Raw genomic sequence first — 21872 nt, 5'->3', positions numbered from 1 at the left:
CAAGCCGGAAGGTGACAGGTTCCATTTTTGATGACGTAATTGGAATTTTCAGTTGACCTAATCCTTCCAGCCGCACTATGGCCCTCGGGTCGACTCAGCCTCTAACAGAAATGAATCGAATCTTTCTGGGGGTAACAGGCACCCGGCGCGTAAGGTTGACAACCTCACCGCCATCTGTGAAAACCTCACCGCCATCTGTGAACCTATTTTGTAGGAAATATTGGAGCCTCGACGTCTCACAACCTTATGAGGCTCCACGGCTTGTTACATGGATAGATTTTACCTTTTATCAAAAAATATAAAATTCTTCCTAGCCACCACCGTGGAAACCTCAAATCCAAGAGGAAGCTTACTGCCTTCTGGAGTGTATTTCCTTACGTTCTGGCATATACGGATGTTCCTGAAGATCATGTTAATTATTCTTCAGATTAATGAGAACAATGTACTTCCCTGAAGATCGAGGCAGTACGTTCCATCAAACGTTCGCTCTCTTAGACCACACGGTGTCACATGCCAACAGTCTATCCTAAGTACTGGGGCGCTATCTTCCTCCTAAACGCAACGTCCCCCCAAGAAATATTTATTTTGTATCTTCCTATATATTGGTTTATGTAGAATGGTACTTACGAATTGACAGGCGTTCGAAATAATGTAAAAATTTTACCGTTGCATTAACATAAGAGCTGTCAACCATACATTTTTTTTTAAAAAAGAACCCAAAATTTGATCTTACAATTTGCCTCAACGTTAGAAGGCTTATATTTTGGTGTTGAAACTTCTAGGTTTCAGTTTTGTTTCTAAAAATAAAATTCTAAACTCTTCTAAGGTTAGGCTTTTGATTTTTGTATAAATAAACCGCTACGATTCTGATGGCTAACATTGCAGGCAACATGGTGGTAAAGTTTTAAAATTACTCTGTTCACCCATTAATACTTAAACACATATAAATATAACTCCGTGGCATTTAGTCCGCAAGCGAAATATACCGACCGAGCGACCGCCGCTTGTCGGCGAAGTTAGTGCCAACTTTTGCGGATAGACGGTGTCACGTGGTCAGCGCAACGGATCCCCATGGCCGTTAATTTCGGTTTTCTAGACCGGAGCCGCTATTTCCTTGAAATAGCTCCTCAATTATCCTCACGAGGCTGAGTGGACCCCATTCCAGAGTCACTACTTCTCAAAAAATCTCGTAGCGTCGGGAATCGAACCCGGGATCTCTGGATCTGTAGCCAGGAACTATGACCACTAGGCCACAGAGGCGGCCTACCTCTAAATATAATAAATTAATAAGTTACAATGGTCTTTCTATCATGGGCTCTACCACTATGTGTTTATATTTCCATCTTGATAGAGTTACTGCCGGATGGTTGTAATAATTTTGAATCAATTCCATGGCACCCAAACCGAATCTGGGGCCCATCCAATGTGTTCCTGGGGTCCTTATCCCTAGGATAAAGCGGTAGGGTCGTGATGCTGTCTGTTCACTTCCATCTGGCGTCGAGGTCAAGCAAGATGGAGCTATACTTCCAGTCCCCCATACGTCTTCATGGCATAGTGCTTAATTAATTACGCACAGGAACAACTTTACCTTTGTTACGTATTGCATGATCATTATATAGCTCGCCTCTGACCTGTCAGTAACTGTGTTAGACCTTGTGGCACTTAAAAACGTTTTCTTCTTCAATGTCACCCATGTACGCACGGTCTTGTTCCCACGGCACTCTGTGGGCGGTCAAACGGTTCGGTTTGGTGGTGGTGATACCTAGAATGTCGCCTGTTATCTGCGCCCCATCAGGCCCTACCAGCAGTCCCGAGCTCAGGTCTGATGACAGCGGATGTAAAGAAGAAATCTCTTTCAGTAGACGTTTTTCTTTTATTTATGCTTTCGCTTCTCGTATTTTAGTTTTCGGCGTTTTTTTTCCGCGTTTCTGCCCATATCTCTTATAATGGAGCTAGAATCAGAATTTTGGAAGGCGCTTTTCTAACAAAGCAAGCCTTTATTGTGGGTATCTGCTGACCTGCAAGGTATTGATCCTACTGGACGCTGTCTATGTCTGGTACTATGCTACAAGATGGAAAGGGGCGGGTTCGATTCTTGATGACGTCATTAGATTTCTCAACGGACCTAATCCTTCCAGCCGCACTATAGCCCTGGGGTCGACTCAGCCTCTAACAAAAATGACTACCAGAAATCTTCCTGGAGATAAAGGGCGGCTGGCGCGTAAGGCCCCCCATACACACACAGTTTAGCCTTCCGATCGACTTTACAGGCAAAACTGTGACAGTTTACCCCCTCCCTTTCCTCCCCATACACGCGCAGATAAAGCGGCAGGCTTCATGCCACAATCACGGTCTTCCAGCCTATAATGTTGAGTCACACACGTCACGTGTTACGGTCCTGCAGGCAGAACTGACGGACTGACGGGTTTCCCACAGGCCAACAGTCCAAACGATTGGCCGGCCGGCCGCACCACACACGTCAGTTTTGCCTTTCAGCCTTGAACTGTGCAGGCCGAACTGGAGGCCAAACTGTGTGTGTATGGGGGCCCTAAGGCTGACAACCTCGCCACCATCTGTGAGCCGATTGTCTAGAGAAAATGTGAGAGCCTCGATGTCATACAACACCATGAGCCTCCACGGCCGGTTATAGGGAGAGTTTTATATTTTCTACCTTTTACAGCTCATGGATACAGCACTCCTGTTTAGTCAAGTAATTCTTGAATCCTCGGCTTGATTTTTCGCACAGTAAAATCCTTTCATAACATATGAATTGTGGTAAGAAATATAGCTCCTCTTTTTATCTTCTTCACTTCCTCCTATCCTGTCTCCCTGCAGGTAGGTAACTTTTTTTTTTAATTCGTTTGGTGGGGAGAGGAGTTCAATTGGGTCCACTCGGCACGGCGGCCACTGATTGGCCTATTGTAGCCTGCCCGGGTGATTATGATGATGGAGAATTTGGTGGAATGAAGATTGGCAGGGGAAACCGAAGTACACGGAGAAAACCCGCCCCAGCGCCATTTTGTCCACCACAAATCCCACTCGACCAGACCCGGGATCGAACTCGGGCCGCCGTGGGAAGCCAGCGACTAACCGCTTGAGCTATGGCGCAGCCTGTCGGTAGGTAGTTCATATAAAGATAAAGTTGCTCCTAGGTTTAACTAATGAAACATTACGCCATGAAGACATGGGAGAATGGAGGTATATCTCCACAATTCTTGGAATTCATACGCCCAAATGCGTGTGCCTGTGGTTACGGAACTGAGGTGGCCTCTTGCCGCGCCATCTATCAGCGTTTCCGCGAACTGGTTGCATCTGACACTGACGTGGAGAGAACGTTAGATTACTTGTTTGTGTGTGTGTGTGTATGCATGCGTGCGTGTGTCGAGAGAGATAGAAATTTGTATCTATACCCACCGCCATTCCATGGATATTTACGTTTATTTTTTCTAATTTACTTGTATGTCTTGTTGAGCCAGTCAATTTTATATTATATGTATATATCAATTTTAATTCAAAATTGAATTATGAAACCTATTAAACCTACTAAGGTCCTTCAGTACGTGTATATACATATATGTGAGGAAGTTATGAAATAGTAGCCTGGTAAATGCAATAAAAGTAAAAAAAATGTAAAGTTGTTCCTGTGCTTACTTCAGTAAGCACTACGCCATGAGGACGTATGGGGAAGTGGATGTATAGATCCACGTTTCATTGACTTCGGCATTGTTTGGAAATAATAGCTTGGTTCATATAATATGTTTATGGCGAATAAAAACAAAGACACTATTTACAGTCTGCGAAGAATAATGCACAAGCATTGATTATATAATCTGTCTGACTATCTTCCTGTTGCTCCCACTTGGAGCAAAGGGCATCCGTGTTGTTTCACTTAGTTTCTTAATCCTAGGAAACGTTGGACGGGGAACAGCCAGTCGCAAAGTCAGCACCTACAGAGGACAACACAAATACGAAATGAAAGCATACAAACTTCCATTCCTTGAGTGGGATTTGAACCCACGATGCCAGTGTTAGAGAGAGCGCGGCCGGTTATTTAGTGTGATACAGCATTTTTTTTTATTCCCTTTATTGACAATCAGATTATACAACCTATAAATCAATGAGCTGACTGGTGTACTATATAAAAGCTAATTGTACACTCTTCTGGCGTGTGCGGAATAAACATCCAGTGGTGTTTTCCTCAGTTCCTTAGATCTGATGGCCAAATTCTTTCGATTTTGGTGAGGTTGTAGTAGTGGTTGAAGAAGTGGGGTGGAGTGATTTTCTAGTTTGCTGAAGTACTTGATGCTGTTTTCTCGGATGACTTCCTTTACGTAAGGAGTTTTTAGATCTGTATGTGCGGTGCGGTTGGATACATACCCTGGTGCGTTCGTGATGGATCGGAGTATTTTGGACTGGGCACGCTGTATAATGGCAATGTTGGATTTGCTGGCGCAGCCCCAGAGTTCTATGCCGTATGTCCATATAGGCTTGATGACTGTTTTGTAGATTAGTAACTTGTTTACGCTGGAGAGGTGGGATTCTCTTCCTATGAGCCAGTTAGTTCTTTGGTTTTTTGGTCCATCTGTTTCTTTTCTTGATTATGTGTTCTCTCCAATTTAGTTTGTTGTGAAAGGTTAATCCTAGGTATATGACCTGTTCTTTTGGTTGTATGTTGATGTGATTTGTTTGCACTGAGCGGCAAGTGCCTTTTCGGATGGTGAAAGTTGTTTGTGCGGACTTTGATTCGTTTACCTTGATTTTTCATTTGTTTTACCACGCTTCTATGAGGATTGGATGATCCTGTAGATGAGATGAAGCTGTGGTTAGATGGTCGTGGGTAGCGAAGATAACAGTGTCATCTGCAGAAGTAACTATTATCGTTCTTTTTTTGTGGGTAGATCATGATACAGCATATATGTGAGAGATATTTAAATAAAACATGACGCCCAGATATTCTCACTTCAGTAAATGAAGTCCAGTATCCCAAACTTTTTTTTTCTTTCCAGAAACGTCTCCCATGTCTGCGCGCAACTTCCCACCTTCCTTCTGGAACAGCAACTACCAGGCGAGTCCTGCCGCTGTGACGTCACACCACTCAGCGGCCGCTGAATTGTACGGTGACCCGTACCACCCTCACAGTGCAGCGACTGCAGCTTCCGACCCCTGGCATTCCCACTACCAGCAGTACAGTGCGGCCGCTGCTCACCATCACCACAGGTAGCTCTGACCTCTGGTATTTTGGGGATCCAATACATACCAATCGTACATTCCATTCTATAGAAATTCCCGGTCAAGTATGCCCACCTCAGTTTTGCATATCGGCAGTGGTGTTGGAAAAATGTTCACATTACTTTTAACCCTACGTTGGACATCCACACCATGTGATGATTACGGTAACCAATCATTTATATGAATGGTTTTGACGTCATGAGTCACCTCTCGTTTGACAGGTATTATTTTATGAATATATAACGCGAAACTCATATAATGTAATCTCAGCATCCTGTAGTTATCTTTTTTGTTTAAGGGCGCATTTAAATTGAGGTAAATATTAATAACAAGAAATTCTGGAAAAAACTAACTGCCTACTTTCCTTTTATGTGACACGGACCGCATAGAAAAAAAATAAGGGAGATACACAGACACACATGTGCAGAAATTATGTTATAAGCCGGCCTTTATTTTTAAAACATAAGCAAAATAGGCTAAAAACAGAATAAATTAGGTTGAATCCTACTGAAGGCCATTCTAATGGATTGCTGCTTAGTGGAAACAAATGTGGAACAAAAGTTATTTAAATATTTTCCATTTTAATTGTGTGTATTTCGAGAAGAAATCGAAAAAGACACATTACTTCTATTAAGAATTAATCCCCCAGTAAACACTTAAAATTTTGTTTTAAGAAAAGTCTGCATATTCTGTTAATATAGTCTCAATAAACCTACCAGCATAACTAAATGCTTTCCACCGTTAATTTCAGAAGCGTCTATTGCCTAGAAACCTAATCAGTAAAATGTAAAAGATAAAGGAAAAACGGTAAAATTATCCTTGTAACAGGCCGGGAAGGCCCATAGGGTTGTGAGACGTCGACGCTCCCACATTTTGCAGACAATCGGCTCACAGATGGCGGTAAGCTTGTCAGCCTTAAGCGCCGGCCGCCCTTTATCCCCAGGAAGATTCCTGGTACTCATTTCTGTTAGATGCTGAGTCGACCCCAGGGACATAGTGCGGCTGGAAGCATTAGGCAAATTGAAAACATCCACCTCATCGGGAATCGAACCCATGACCTTCCGGCTTGTACCATAGTGCCTCAACCAACCATGCTACTGCGTGTCCCCTAGAAATCTAAACAGTAAAATGTAAAAAAAAATAAATGTTTGCTTTGTTTGGATTTGATACCTAATATTTGACGTTAAAGAAGAATATAGATTAAGTGCTTTTTCAGAACATCACATGAAGAGCAACGCTGAGGCGTGATTATAGCAATGAAGTCTGGATTTTTAACCCAAAGGAATTCCAGAAATTAAGACTAGCGCAAATGCGGCTTTTGATAGCAGTACAACATACTATTCTTTTCTAGATTAGACCCCCAAGGAAACTCTGACATTACAGAAATTATGAATATAGACGAGATGATAAAAGGATACAAATAAACACGGAAGGAAGATCACTGATAAAATGATATTCCGTTTCCGAGCGAGGGGTCACGAAGGTTTGGGACGGCTCAAAACAGACCCGACAGGGAGTAAGTGGAAGACCATGCCATAGCTCAGGCTTTGAGACTCCTGCTCCAACCGTGGCGGCCCGGGTTCGATCCAATATCTGGTCATGTGTGATTTGTGGTCGACAAAATGGCACTGGGGCAGGTTTTCTCCGAGTAATTCATTTTCCCCTGCCCATTCTCATTCTACCCACTGCTCCACATTCTTCATCTATGATCCGGGGCTGGTACAATAGGCCAGTTAGTGGCCGACGTAGCAAGTGGACTCAGTCTCACCCCATCCCAAGAAACTAATTGAATCTTAGTAAGACGTTAACTTTGTTGTTCAGGCATCGTCCTGTTCTCTTTTCCCGTTGGGGTTTGAGTTAGACACTGCACTACGTCAGGACATGAGTCTTGGCCTTTATGTCTAGCCTTTGCTAGCTTTGAGGGCAGACAGCTTTACGAAAGCAACTTCCCTGCATTGAACGAAAACTCCACTATGGAAATTCTTGTTCTTAGCTTATTCTGGAAATATAATTTAATAAGTTTGTAATATGATGTAATGTTTTGCTACATTATCTGATGCTGACTGAGCCTCAGAGAGTTTAGTCCTCGACATCAGCGCATATTAGTAATTAGCGTCATGTATAGGCAGCCTTGCTCCCCGGAAATAGGCCCCCGGTACCCATCAGATAGGTAGGTAGGTACCTGAGTGGGCAACAGTTCCGGTTCGTGAGAAAAGGCGAAAAGAAAATTCTCCGTCAGGAATCGAAACCTGGTTCTCTGGTCATTTAGCCCGTAACTAGTCACTATACTGACTGAGTAAAAAAGTAAAGTAAAGCTATCCCTGTGCATTTACTGTCTTCGCTCGCTTGGAAACCGGGATCGTGGGTTCGAATCCCACTCAGGGCATGGATGTTTAGTTGTACAGGTACAGGTAGAGGCCTTGCGACGAGCTGATCACTCGCCCAAGGAGTCCTACCGTATGTGTAAGATCTAGAAAAACCGAAGTGAACGGAAAAGTTCATGGAGGTAGGCCTAGGTCCACTGGGGCTGTAGTGCCAAGGAAAAAAAGAATCTATCCCTGTAACAGGCCGTGAAGGCCCATAGGCTGTGATACGTCGAGGCTCCCACATTTTCTATACAATCGGCTCATAGATGGCGGTAAGGTTGTTAGTCTTACGCGCCGACCGCGCTTTACTCCCCAGGAAAATTATTTAATTAATTCCTGGTACTAATTTCTGTTAGAGGCTGAGTCGAACCCAGGGCCATTGTGGGGGCTGGAAGGATTAGGTCAACTAAAAAAATCCAATGACCTCGTCGAGACTTGAACCCGCGACATTCCAGCTTGTAGCATAGTGCCTCAACCAACTACGCTACCGCGTGCCCCCTTACTAACTGAGTTATCTGATTAATGTTTTTATTTACCGTTATTAAATAACAGTGGAATTTATTATTATTTATTCTTTATGCAAAGCAATCATTTCTTGACTAGAATTTTAAAAAGGACACGAAGTAATTTTGGTGGAATTAAAGAGCAAAGAGTTTATCAGGCAGGTGATAATGTCTTTTGAGAATTGCGCAGTACTCTGTTATAAATGTTGATGCAATTCGGTTTATATCAGGTTTAACAATTTTTACCATTTAATCTGAAATATTTTCCAAGCTCGCCTAATATGCAAATTAAAACCTTCCATATTTGTAACAGTCTTGATCTGGAAGTTTTAATACGTATTTTCCCTTGTACCATGGCATTGTTAGTGCACACTCTCGCTTATCGTGCTATGTTAGTTTGTCTGTTGGTTACTTTGTGTCGGTATCTCTGCCATGGCAGTGTATCACTCACCGCTCACCGAAGCTGGTCAGATTTGTACACTTTAAATAAGGTAAACCAAAGGCTCAAGCGAATTTCTGACATGTGATAACTTTACAAAAAATTACACATAATATTCGTATTTTTCTCTTCGTGCTAATAAAATCTCCTTGATGAGCTAAAATTATATAAATGCAGCTTGTTTTGCCGCAGCTGCGCACTAGTTTATCAACATGGGATCCGTGAAAATTAACATACGAAACCAAGGCGAAACGTAATTCATTATAATAGCCAGAGTTGTGAAATAAATTTATAGAAGGTTATTGGGACATGTAGCACGCATGAGAGAGACAAGAAAATCGTAAATACTGTCAGTTAGAGGAACTAAAAGAAGAAACCCCTGGGAGACCTAGGAGTAGACGGAAAAATTACGAATATATTAAATGCATCTTTAAGGAAAGTGGGTGAAAGTATATTAAGAATGAAGATACAGATTAGAAACAAATGGAATAGATGAACGTAGACATAATTTGACAAACTCTGGATAGAAAACACAGCCCGGACCTCTAAGGACGGCGATATCTTCTCCAATCTCCCGTTGATAGAAGAGGCATGAAGACACAAACCTTAGCGGTTTAAGATTATAAATATTAAGAATTTTAACAATTATATCACAATAAAAATTTGTCTTAATTAAAATCTTTATATAAAACTTTGATTCAATTTGATGTACTATGATTTATTTAATAGTAGTTTCCTCAACATATTGTGCCTCCTGAGGATGGTCGTTTACTGACCGAAACATGTATAGGCATCATATAAATATACATCTGAGCTACACTGGACGGTGTCAAATCATTCTATAATAGTTATATATTCATTCAAAATTCGGACTTTCAAAATGCTAAACTTGACCGAGCGCTCTCTCTCTGTTTAACTTCGCCTGTTGAATTAGAGAGAATCATGCATAGCAAGATGCTTTGAGATTCAGTTCTCAGTTAAAGTACATATTAATTATTGAATTTCCGGAAGCCACTGGTATAGACTTCCAATACAAGGGAAGTGCTAGGTTATGAGTTTGGTATTTTCCAAAAATTGTTTTCCCTTTATTTACCTTACAAGGCGCGGAGGTTACTGTATGTATAACAAACTTAGCATTCAAATACTCTGAATTTTACATATAGAATATGTCTATCTGTTTCATACGATTATCTGAAGCAGCGACTATTTCCCTAACAGCATTAAAGAGTTGATCTCTATAAGGGTGACGAAACAAAACAAAATCTGTGGCCTGTAGTCCGCAAGCGAACTATACCGACCCAGCGACCGTCGCTTGCCGGCGAAGTTGGTGCCAACGTTTGCGGATAGAGGGTGTCGCGTGGTCAGCGCAGCGGATTCCCACGGCTGTTAATCTCGGTTTTCTGGACCGGAGCCGCTATTCCCTTGAAACGGCTCCTCAGTTATCCTCACGAGGCTGAGTGGACCCCGTTTCAGACCCACTATTTCTCAGAAATTCTGGTAATCCCAGGAATCGAACCCGGGATATCTGGATCTGTAGCCAGGAACTCTGATTACTAAACCACAGAGGCGGACGTATAAGGGTGACGCAGGAAAGTATTAACTGTATTTTTAAATGTTATTTAGATGAATTTCAAGGTACAAAAATTTATATGCGTTGACGTATGTATATCTGCGAAGTGTTTGGTAGATTTAATATATTTAATAAATTGAGAATCAACAGTTTATGCATTATTAGGTTGCTAAAGCTATACCTGTACCAGGCTGTGGAGGTCCATAGGGTTGTGAGACGTCGAGGCTCCCATATTTTGTAGATCATCGGCTTACAGATGGCGATGAAGTTATCAGCCTTACGCACCGGCCGCTCTTTACCCCCAGGATGATTTCTGGTACTCATTTATGTTAGAAGTTGAATCGACCTTAGGGCCATAATGCGACTGGAAGGATTAGATTATTGAAAAATCCAATGACCTCATCGGGGATCGAACCTCGACTTTCCGGCTTGCAGTATAGTGCCTCGATTTTTATGCCAATAGCAGGTGGTGTTGCCAAGCGATCACCCATCTAAGTATTAACCACATCCAATGATGCAACCCTTGGTTTCATAGCAGATGGATCTGTAACTTGGGTGAAAGAGAACCAAACATGGCGAACATTTGTTCGAAACTTGGTTTATTTGACGTTGCTTCGACAACTGCCCAGTTTATGGAGTGCCGAATGGAAAGATAATTTGAAAATTATCTGCTAATTTTAGATTTAGTTTATGACGCCGTCAATATCTAGACCGTACATAGTGCCTAACAACATTATTTCATAAATTAGGTTGTTTATTTTTGAGGTTATTCAGACTGGAAAATATTATATCAACATAAATAAATTTTCTCCTGTGCTTAATTAATTAAGCACAACACCATGAAGACGAATGGCTGAGTAGAAGTATAGCTGCGCCATTTATGCCCTCGTTCCTGTGTAAGCAATCAGCTTCACGCTTCGGCCGATTTACTCCCCGGGGAAAGAGTCCCGGTATATGAGACTGGGTGGCTCCCGGAGCCTCTTCCTGTCGTGAATCGAAACCTCACTATACCAACTTAGCCATCCCAAATCCTATCATTGAATAGTTTCACGTGATTTTACATACCCCGAACTTTCACAGTGCCCGCCTTCAGCTTCGAGACACATTTTTACTCGTCCGGCAACAGAACGTGTGAAGGGGCGAAATGTGTCTCGGTCATTTATGCATGTGGCTGCAGCGACAGTTTGACGAGTTGTGTCCTCACTTGTGTCCATCTTGCATTCATAAACAAGATCTTTCACATACCCCGACGTATGAATTGAAAGGGGTTTGAGGTACGGTGATCGCGGTGGCCAATTCTGCAGGCCTCACACGGCTGACCCAGCGACAAGCGAAATTCTGATTCACGTAGTGCGTCGCGTTTCAATTGATATTTGCGGCCGCTTCGTCATGCTGAAGTACATTTGCATCCTTGTTATCAGAGGCACGTATTTCAACTGGACAGGCAGCTCGTTTTTGAAAACTCCTCCCGTATATTGCATCTACCATTTCCCCTGCCAATTTATATGTAACCATCGAGGACTTTAACCTATGACTATAATTTGTTCAGTCAGAATAACCTCAGTAAAATTATCTTAAAGTTACGATATAAAGACTTGAAGCACCTTGCATAGTGCCGAATGGTAGAATGATGAACTGCCAAGGGTTTCGAAAGAGACCGTCCTGACTTCATCGAGGTAATAACGAAATGTACAAAAATTTCGGAGGATTCTGCTGCTCCAATCTTCAGAAGAGACCCTGAAAATAGAGACTGCATATTCCTCCGAAACATTGATACCATTCTACTAGACTATACATTAATATTGAGCGCCGGGAAAACCGAAAGTCTCACACGGAATATTTTTTAGATTCAGATGAAAATAATATAGAGTAGACTCTGATAAAGCACATTATTACTCCAGCGTCTTATAAATGTATAAAGCGTCTTTTTGAAAGAACAGAAATTGCAGATTAATTCTCTTTCCAGAGCTGTCCATGAGTATCACCACCATCACAATATGGCGGCGCAATATGGCGGTCTCCTGTTGCCACCCACTACGAGACTGCCACCACACGTGACCGCGTCTCATCAGTATAGTAAGGGCGCCGTACCCGAGCCCTGGGGAGCTGCGAGCCACAGCGCCGCCGCCGCCGCGGCACGACTCCACCACGACCAAGCCTCTGCGCATCACTCACACGCACACACCCTCGATTCGGCGGGATATTCGGCCTACCCCACTATGGCCGGTAAGTGTCTGTTCGGTAACACCGCTACTTGGTAACTGTACACTACATCGCAGCGTTGTATCATGGGAGAAACAGCGAAGACGGCTACACAGAAAACCATTGTTGGACCACTTGATGTTTGTGCAAGAAATTTTGGAAACAGGCGCATATGCAAACTGGAAAACCGAATCTTAGTAAGATGTTAAGGCAGTGCCATATCTCAGGCGGTTAGTCGCCGGCTTCCCACCGCGGCTGTCCGGGTTCGAGCCCAGATCAGGTCATGTGGGATTTGTGGTGAACAAAGTTGTACTGGGGCAGGTTTCCTCCGAGTACTGCAGTTTCCCCTGCCAATTCTCATTCCACCGACTACTCCACACTCATCATCTATTATCCGGGGCTGGTATGATAGGCCAAACAGTGGGTGACCTACCAAGTGGACTCAGCCTCACCCCACCCCAAGGAACTAATCTAATCTTAGTAAGAGGTTAATCTTGTTCAGGAATTAAATGGCACCTTCTGTTTTCCCACATCTGGCATTACGTAGAGTACGATGTATGTTAATGCAAGGTACAGCATCAGGACAAGAACATACGCTACTATATCCAACTGAACTGCCCTACTCTGATATTTACTGTTAAATTCATAAGCAAAATGATCGCTGTTTGCATTATGCAAGGCTGCTATAAATATTCTAGTGATAAGAAACTAGTATATTTAAACACAAACATGAAAAAGCCAGAAAACATCATAGAAACTGATGGCAACATTGACTGTAAAGGAGCATCCACATTACTCGTGCTCGTGTGACTCGCTATGCTCGCTAGTAATGTGGACGATATGACAAGTCACGAGACAAGCATATTTTATATTTTTAATTTAAAAACTATAGCCAATAAATTAAAATACGACTACAGCCTAAATATACGGATCCTCACGCGCCGAAGTTGGGCGAGCAACTGAAGTAATGTGGACGAAGATTTACGAGGACAAGTAAAAGCCAGACGAGTCTCCCGGCGAGCAGGAGTACGAGCACGAGTAATATGGACGCGCCTTACTATATTAGCCGCGAATGAAGCTGTGGTCGTTATCAAAGGAAAACGGCGTCTCAACTGAAAAGGATGCAGTTTCGTTTGTCGGAGGTTTGGATAAGACGAAAAGGCCCCATTCTTTGGTCCCCTAGATCTCCGCACCTCACTCCATGCAACGTATACTTATGGGGATATATGAAAGAACAGGTGTACCAACTTTCGACTCCACAGTCCCTTCGAGAGTTTGGAAAGGGAATTTGACACGTCGTAGCGTCCAAAAGTCAGAGTTGCGGATTGCATGGGAAGAATTCAAATACCGCGTTGATGTTTGCAGAGCACATATCGGACATCTCCAGATAAACTTTATGAGTTGCTAACTGTTTTGAATTGTTTTTGCCCGTAAATAACTTGAAAATACACGGATTGTATGACTCAAATAATTTATAATAGCCCTGTATTATAAGTTATATGTAAAGTAAAGGTATCCCTGTAACAGGCCGTGGAGGTCCATAGGGTTGTGAGACGTTGAGGGTCCCATATTTTCTAGAAAATCGGCGCATAGATGGCGGCAAAGTTGTCAGTCTTACGCGCCAGCCGCCCTTTACCCCCAAGAATATTTCAAGAATATTCCTAGTACTCATTTCTGTTAGAGGCTGAGTCGACGACAGGACCATAGTGCGGCTGGAAGGATTAGACCAATTGAAAAATATCCAGTGACCTCCTGGGCACTTGAACCCGCCACAACCACTACGCTACCGCGTGCCCCCATAGGTTACTGATCAATATATAAATCATACCGAAGATAAAAATTTGGATTTGTGTTACAGACCACAGACAAATATTTCTCTGATAATGGGATAAGTGGTAATAAGTGTTTAAGTGGTAATATAAAAATATAAATTCCATGGATGCTCCTTAGGTCAGTAAGACAATTAGTAATATAATCATAAAAAACGAGCGATGTCATAATGCCAGAAGAGTTGGCTTATTTTAAAAAAATGCGGTTGTTAGACGATGCTTTTGCTAGTGTTTCACAGGGCAGTAATTTTTTGGGGTCTAGAGGAATTATAAGCTTTATTTTCCCAGCGCTTTCACTGTTAGCTTTTGAGATTCTGTGGTGACTGTCGACACAATTAACTGATAAAATTAGCGTTAATAAAATGTTAATGTATTTTATTATGTACTACCCAATGGAGGCACGGGGTAGCGTATTTGGTTGAGGCAATGTGCTACAAGCCGGAAGGTCGCGAATTCGATTCCTGATGAGGTCATTGCATTTTCCTATTGACCTAATCCTTCCAGTGGCACTATGGCCCTGGTGTCGACTCAGCATCTAACAGAAATGAGTACCAGGAATCTTTCTGTGGGTAAAGCGCGGCCGGCGCGTAAGGCTGACAACCTTACCGCCATCTGTGAGCCGATTGTCTAGAAAATGCAGGAGCCTCAACATCTCACAACCCTATGGGCCTCCACGGACTGTTACAGGGATAGCTTTACCGTTTTACTGCCCAGCACATCTTTCGATCATTACAGGTTCAAATTCTTGAATATATGAATTTATCATATTGTACTGCAGATGTCTTCACACGACATATATTGAGGAATCACCCAGCACTACAAACGTACACATTTGGGCGCATAAGCGAGGGTATACTTTGAAATTGTATTCATTAATGGAATTGCAGAGGTTTTCAAACAGCAATTTTCGAAGCACCTGATGATGACCATATCTATCGAAACGTGTGATACACCAATAATGTGAAAAACAAATAAAAAAAAAGTGGATTTTAAGATTTTAACGCATGTTTTCACGCCAGGTGGTGAATAAAAAGGGAAAATGGGTTTATCAACCTGTGTCTTTAGCGAGTTATATTGTACACTCGCGAAATCAGTCGCCACAATTTGCATTCAGAATGAAATGGAAGACTCAAGTAACCAGACAACTTAGCTCTGTATATGTTCTTCGCTTTTTAAAAGTCTACTAAAAATTGTAACTCTCCGAGAATTAGCAGTGGCCAGTCAAGAAATCTTAACCAAATTTAGCGTCCACTTAGGTACTGTACAGAGGAGGGAATAAATAATTTTACTCAATAGAAAGGCTTGTTATTGGCAGATGTGTTCTAATCTTTACAAAAGAAATGCATCCCTTATAAGTTATGTAAGTGGGGATAATAGGGATTTGTTACGAAATGTCACGTACTTCATGTGTGTAGTTGTAATTTAAGTTGGTAGCCTTGATGTTGCGCCTTCAGCTCATGCGCAGCAGCTGCACGACTGTCTCTGAGGACACTGGCCTTCACTGTAAAAGCGGCATAATTCGATAGCTTGCTACATGTCTGAGCTCAAGAAATCAATTATGTTTCTAGGATATGACACCGCGTATTGTGATAGATATTTATCAAGGTTTCGGACAAACCTGCTGTCTCTGTCTTTATTCTTTAAGTATGATCCACCCTGAAGACAAAGACAGCAAGTTCCTCCGAAACGCTAATAATCTCTTAATACAGATGAACTCTTGAATCAGTAAAATTAATTCCGTGGAGTCGAGTTCTTCTTGAGAAGCTACCAGTCGCTCAGGTACCCAAAAAATATTCCAGTATCTTATGAAAACCGAAGGTTCTTAGCCGTCTTAACAAAAGCCCGCCACTAGTCTTTATTCTCAGTCAGTCGAATCCAATCCGTACTACCCAATTCTGTTTCTCCAAGATCCATTTTAATATCATCCTACCCACGTCTAAATCTTCCCAGTGGCCTGTTTCCTTCTGATTTTCCTATCAAACCCATGTATGATTCACTCGCTCACTCACGGAGCTGAGTCCTTCTTGAGAAGCCGACAATTCTGGAGCTACTTAAGAGTTATCCAGCATTTTATGGAACCCGAAGGTTCATTACCGTGTTCACAAGAGCCATCCATTGGTCCCTATCCTGAGTCAGATCAATCAAATCCATACCATCCCATTTTATCTCTCTAAGATCCATTTTAATATTGTCCACCCACCTACGCCTTGGTCTTTACAGTGGTCCCCTTCCATCTGGATTCCCCACCAATATCCTATATGCATTCCTCTTCTCCCCCTTTCGTGCTACGTGCCCTGTCCACCTCATCCTCCTTGAATTGATCATTCTAATTATACAGTGGTACCTGGAGAAGAGTTTAAGGTATGAAGCTCGGCATCAGTGTGCAGTTGTGTCCGTCCCTCTTCAGTCCAAATATTCTACCCAGCAACCTGTTCTCAGACACCCTCAATCTATGTTGCTTCCTTAATAACAGACAATATTTCACACCCATACAAAAGTACGGGCAAAGTATAGTTTTGTATATTATTGTAACGTATTTGCGCTATGCATGACACTCCTCCCCCGCCAGCGGTGACGTAACAATCGGAGCGATGCCGCTGCTACGGTAACAGGCCAGTCTACACTCCGCCCCCTCCCGCGGTGACGTAACAGTACTTCCCACTGTGACGTAACACGGGACACCGCTGTAACACGAGGCAACAGTGAACGGTATAAAAAGCCGGATGACACAATATGTGGGCGGAGAGAATGTGTGAATAGGAGTGACACAGTGCGGATCGTGAAGTCGCCGAGTGCAGTTGAAGTCTAGCATTTGCCGGAGTGAATGGAAGAAGCAGATGTAATTGTGATACTGCATATGGCAGTAGTGGCGTAATTGTGAGAGCGAGTGTGCAATAAGTTCACTATATTCAATACGGCGTGAAGTTACTTGTCGCGGTACACACCCAACACGTGACATAATCTTTACGTTTTTAGAGAGCAGACGAGAAGACAAAAGGTTCTGGACTGAATGGTAGTTAGCGCTTCGTGAATTCAGTCTCTTCTTAATTTCCTCATGAACCAGATTTTCGTCTGATACCGCCTTTCCCAAAAATTTAACTTTGCCACATTTCCAAAGGATCCGTTAACTATTTTATATTATGATTTCGGTCTGCATTCTGGTAACGAGACATCAACATCTGACTAAGCGTAACCTTTCGACTATATCGATGACAAAGAATCGAACGTGTGGCATTTCAGACGCCCAAGCAAGAAGATGACTCGCAGGTATGGAGGAAGGGCGGAAATACCTACGGGATTCTTTCCGGTAATTAAACGTTCGATGGTTTAAGAGTCTGACAGCGGAAAAGAAGTTATTTGAACAGTGGAATTCTGCACATAATCCCCATTTTTACTTTACTTTCCTTATAGGACTAGGAAGAAGGGTTGTTTTATTATCTAGTTTCTCATATCATGTTCAAGATTAAATTGTTTTAAATCATATATGAAGATTCAATCCGTACCTCACAGGAAACACGTTACGTCTCCGCTACAAAGCCCAGCCGGTTAATGCTGTTTAGAGAAACAGTCGCTGTTTATTGTGAGAACCATACGGAACACATCAATAATATAGAGATTCAGTCCGTACCTCACAGGATACACATTACGTCTCCACTACAAAGCCCAGCCGGTTAATGCTGTTTAGGGAAACAGTTGCTGTTTATTGTGAGAACCATACGGAACACACAAATACACTGTGTGGGCAGAATGCAGAGCTTTAATAGGTCAAAGTAGGTGGTACAAGTACTTAGTAACCACTGGGCTTTAAAGAGGAATTACTTTTTAAACTTCGTATGAATGTCACGTTATAAGAGAATTTAATCGATTAATTTAAGTAATTAATTACATTCAGCAGAGTGGTCCATGAGAAGCTGATTGCCGCTCAGCTGGTAAAGATATTCCACAGTGTTTATGGAAGCGGAGGGTTCATTGCATTGTTACGAAGAACTCGATTTAAACATGAGCCAGATCAGTTCAATCCACATTTTTGAAATATATTTCTTTATTATCTATTTTAATATTATCTTCCAATGTTCTGTGCCTAAAAGTCCAAATGATCTCTTTCCTCTCTGTCTTCCGGCTAAAACTTCAGATGTATTTCTCTTTCATAAATGCGTGCTTCTTCTCGAGCCAATCCCGTTTCCTTTGATAGAGGTCCTAATATTTGGTGAAGGGTGCACATTATGAAGCACTTCATAGTACAGAATTCTGCCCCCTCCACTCCATGCCTGTCTCTTAGAGCCAAATAATATCCCGAGCGCCATTTTCTTTAATGCTCTCAATTTATAGCCAAGGACTAGAGATACATGTTTCGATTCCCGGCAATGAAAGGAATTTTTCTCTTACGTCCCGTCTGTACCGACTCTGTTGCCCAGGGATGATGGAAGAAGTGAAGTGGCTAGAACCTGAAACTAAATACACTCCTATATTTAGTACGGAGTTTAAAATTGTGGAGCTATTCGTACACTCCTCCATACATCTCCATTGCTTGGTATACAGGGACAGCTTTAATCTGTGTTCTCTCTTCCGGTGAGGTATGTTTCATGTAAGATATCTCATAAGCATGGGCACCAGTAAAGCGAGGTAAGCCCCCCCCCAACCGGATTTCTGGCGAAAAATCAAAATTCAGTAAAGAAAAAATTGTATCAAGTGTTAATACCAAATTTAAAAATATATTTTAAGATATTTATTTCCTTCTAATCCAATACTGAAAAGCGATCGGTAAAAATTACCTTAAATGGTTTCAGTGTGAGTCTGTAGGTGCATTTTCTGGAAAGGGGTACTGGTCTCTTTACGTGGGGCACTCGGAAAAGTTTGCCGTCGCTTCAGTGTGAATACAATACGATACAGTACAGTGGATCGGAGCGTTCCAAACTTCCGCTCGCCGCGTGTCCCTGCTTGCCACAGTGAACAAGGACGGAAATTTATTGGTAACCTTCCACAACTTACTAACAACTTAAATTCCACGTTGTGTCTCTCTCTCTCTCTCTCTTGTTTTCTCGGTAGCCTATAATAGTCATTCTATTGTTTTCTTCGCTTTTATCGCTCGCCGCTTGCCACACTGCGCTTAGACATTCCACATTTCGTTTCGTTGTCTTCCTCTGGCCTTACTCCATCTGATCTTGTCTTCTTCTCTCGGGAGTCAAGTTTCAACTCTTTAAGCCGACAATATGACCTTTTTTTCCCCTCCCCTACTTGCCATGTTAAGTTTTTTCGGCATAATGGATGCCGACTGTCTTTACGTACTTTTATTGGAGTTTAAAGCGATAGTTTTGATTCTAAGAATTTCTGGATGAACCAAATTATTAGACAGTTTTTATATAAGGACAGGATTTGTATAAAATTAATTTGGATTGAAATTGTCCTTTACTGCAATGTTGAAACCGAAATGGAAACGTAGTACAGAAACACTCGTATTACCATTCGACAGATGGCATTAAACCTATAAAATATAGTGGTATCTATGTGTACCACCTTCGTTAAAGTTCGAAAACTTGAATTTTACCCACAGAGCATGTTTATGATTATTAAAATATAGATGGATCATTATTTATATATGTGGCATTAACTGACTGGTTTTTGTAAATGAAACATGTAGTGTTTTCTGTGAGATAGGAACTTATTTTTTTATTATTATTATTATTATTTAGCTGAATTTTGTATTTCATGGAGTTAAGAGCAATTACAGGTGTTGGTAGAAATAAGACGGAAAATATTTATACATTTATTACCGTATGTGGTTTTATTAATTAAAACTCTTGTTGTTAAAACGAATATGGACGGAGAATTATAGCGGTTGGTGGCGATATGTTGACACTCTGTACTTATGTCACTGTTATCCACTCTCATGCTTTACACTCTTGTGCGCTATTCAAATTACTCAATATTAACGCAAGGTCTGTAGCGGCAGCTTCACTTACGCTGAATTACCGAATTCGAAAGAATAACAAATCTATATGGAAGCACGCAGTAGCGTAGTTGCTTGAGGCACTATGCTACAAGCTGGAAAGTCGCGGGTTCGATTCCCGATGAGGTCGTCGGATTTTTCAATTGACCAAATCCTTCCAGCCGCACTATGGCACTGGGGTAGACTCAGCCTCTAACAGAAATGAGCACCAGCAATCTTCCTGTGGGTGTAAAGGGTTGCCGGAGCGTAAGGCTGACAACCTCACCGCCATCTGCCCTGAAAAGGTGAGATCCTCGACGCCTCACAATCCTATGGGCCTCCACCACCTCTTACAGGTATAGCTTTACTCTTTTTAACAAGTCTGTACACTAAGCAATGCTCATATGTCTACATACGCTACGAAGTTTTTCCAGTAAAAGTGAACACCTCAGTAAATAGGTAAAGCGTATCTCTCTAACGTACCATGGAGGACAATAGGTTTTATGAGACGTCGAGTCTCTCACATTTTTCTAGATATTCGGCTCACAGATGGTGGTGAGGTTTTCAGCCTTACGCGCCGGCCGCCCTTTACCCCCTGGAAAATTCCTGGTACTCATTTCTGTTAGAGGCTGAGTCGACCCCAGGGCCATAGTGCGGCTGGAAGGATTAGTTCAATTGAAAAATCCAATGACCTTATCGGGAATCGAACCCGCGACCTTCCGACTTGTAGCGCACTGACTGAATCGTGCCGTGCATATAGTTGTCGTGGTACTGACAGACATAAGTAACATTCATACCGACTCTATAACAAGCGTTACGCTATTATATTCTTGTACAAGGTCTGTGTATACCTGCGTGTTGGCTGTTTAACGACGCTTTCACTATTGACGCTATATGGCGTCGGAGGGTACAGTGATGAGTGAATGGGAAACAAATTATAAGGAAGTGATCGTGATCAATTCGAGATACTGTCAGGGGTTTGCTGGAGGGGCTAAGGAAAATCACGAAAAATCTCAGAGGATAGCTGTCGTCCTGGCCGAGATTTGAACTAAGCATCTCTCGAGTGCAAGTTGGTTTGGTGTTAGGTGTTTATGTTCATAGTGTTTACTAGCGGGATTTTGTTAACGCTGTAATGAATCTCAGGGTTTCGTAACTCTTTTTTAGATGAAGGATTATACTCTTTGCATTCCTTATGGTCCTTATGGTCGCGGTGCAAGGGCCAAGAAGGCCCACCCCTTATACATTCATTATTATTATTATTTATTCCACTCATCATCGTTATGGGTACACGTAATGTTTATTGATATAAATTACAATAACAAGCATTCACTTCTCTCTCACTCTCTGTCTTTTTGTGCCCCGTATAAATCACCTTTCGGCACGCGAACAGAATGAACACGTTGCCTATATTTCGTTGTTCATTTAACCACAAAGCACGTCTCTGTATAAAAAATGTAATACAAGTTCCATTTCCTATATTCCTAGAAATAATTTACAAATGAAGCTTGTACATCATTTTCGAAAATTAAGTGAAGTTATAATCGAGATATGCCAGTCGTTTGAACCTCCAGTCGCCTTATATCAAGAAAGGACTATAACTCCTCAGAAGTGTTACATAGCGTGGAGATAGGGACAGAAACCATAAACCCTACTGTCATAATTCATACTTACTTACTTACTCACTCATAGAGCTGAGCCCTTCTTGAGGAGAAGCCAATTCTGCAGCTACTCAAGAATATCCGACCATTTTATGGAAACCGAAGGTTCATTACCGTTTTCACAAGAACCTTCCACTAGTCCCTATCCTG

The 21872-nt window shown here is 42.1% G+C and overlaps 1 protein-coding gene across 3 annotated transcripts in view; it reads left to right on the top strand.

Moving 5' to 3' along the window:
* The window catches only part of LOC111866208 (protein vestigial), a 136644-nt gene that overhangs the window by 74878 nt on the left and 39894 nt on the right, over positions 1 to 21872 (top strand). For all 3 annotated transcript variants that reach the window (XM_023854945.2, XM_023854943.2, XM_023854944.2), the window contains exons 4-5: positions 5007 to 5217; positions 12074 to 12333. In XM_023854945.2, the coding sequence (XP_023710713.1) occupies positions 5007 to 5217; positions 12074 to 12333 (471 nt within the window). The remainder of the gene's footprint in view (positions 1 to 5006; positions 5218 to 12073; positions 12334 to 21872) is intronic.

Source organism: Cryptotermes secundus, unplaced genomic scaffold (assembly GCF_002891405.2).
Source record: "Cryptotermes secundus unplaced genomic scaffold, Csec_1.0 scaffold682, whole genome shotgun sequence".
In the NCBI taxonomy this organism is placed as follows: domain Eukaryota; kingdom Metazoa; phylum Arthropoda; class Insecta; order Blattodea; family Kalotermitidae; genus Cryptotermes; species Cryptotermes secundus.
This window is presented reverse-complemented; position numbering and strand designations above follow the sequence as displayed.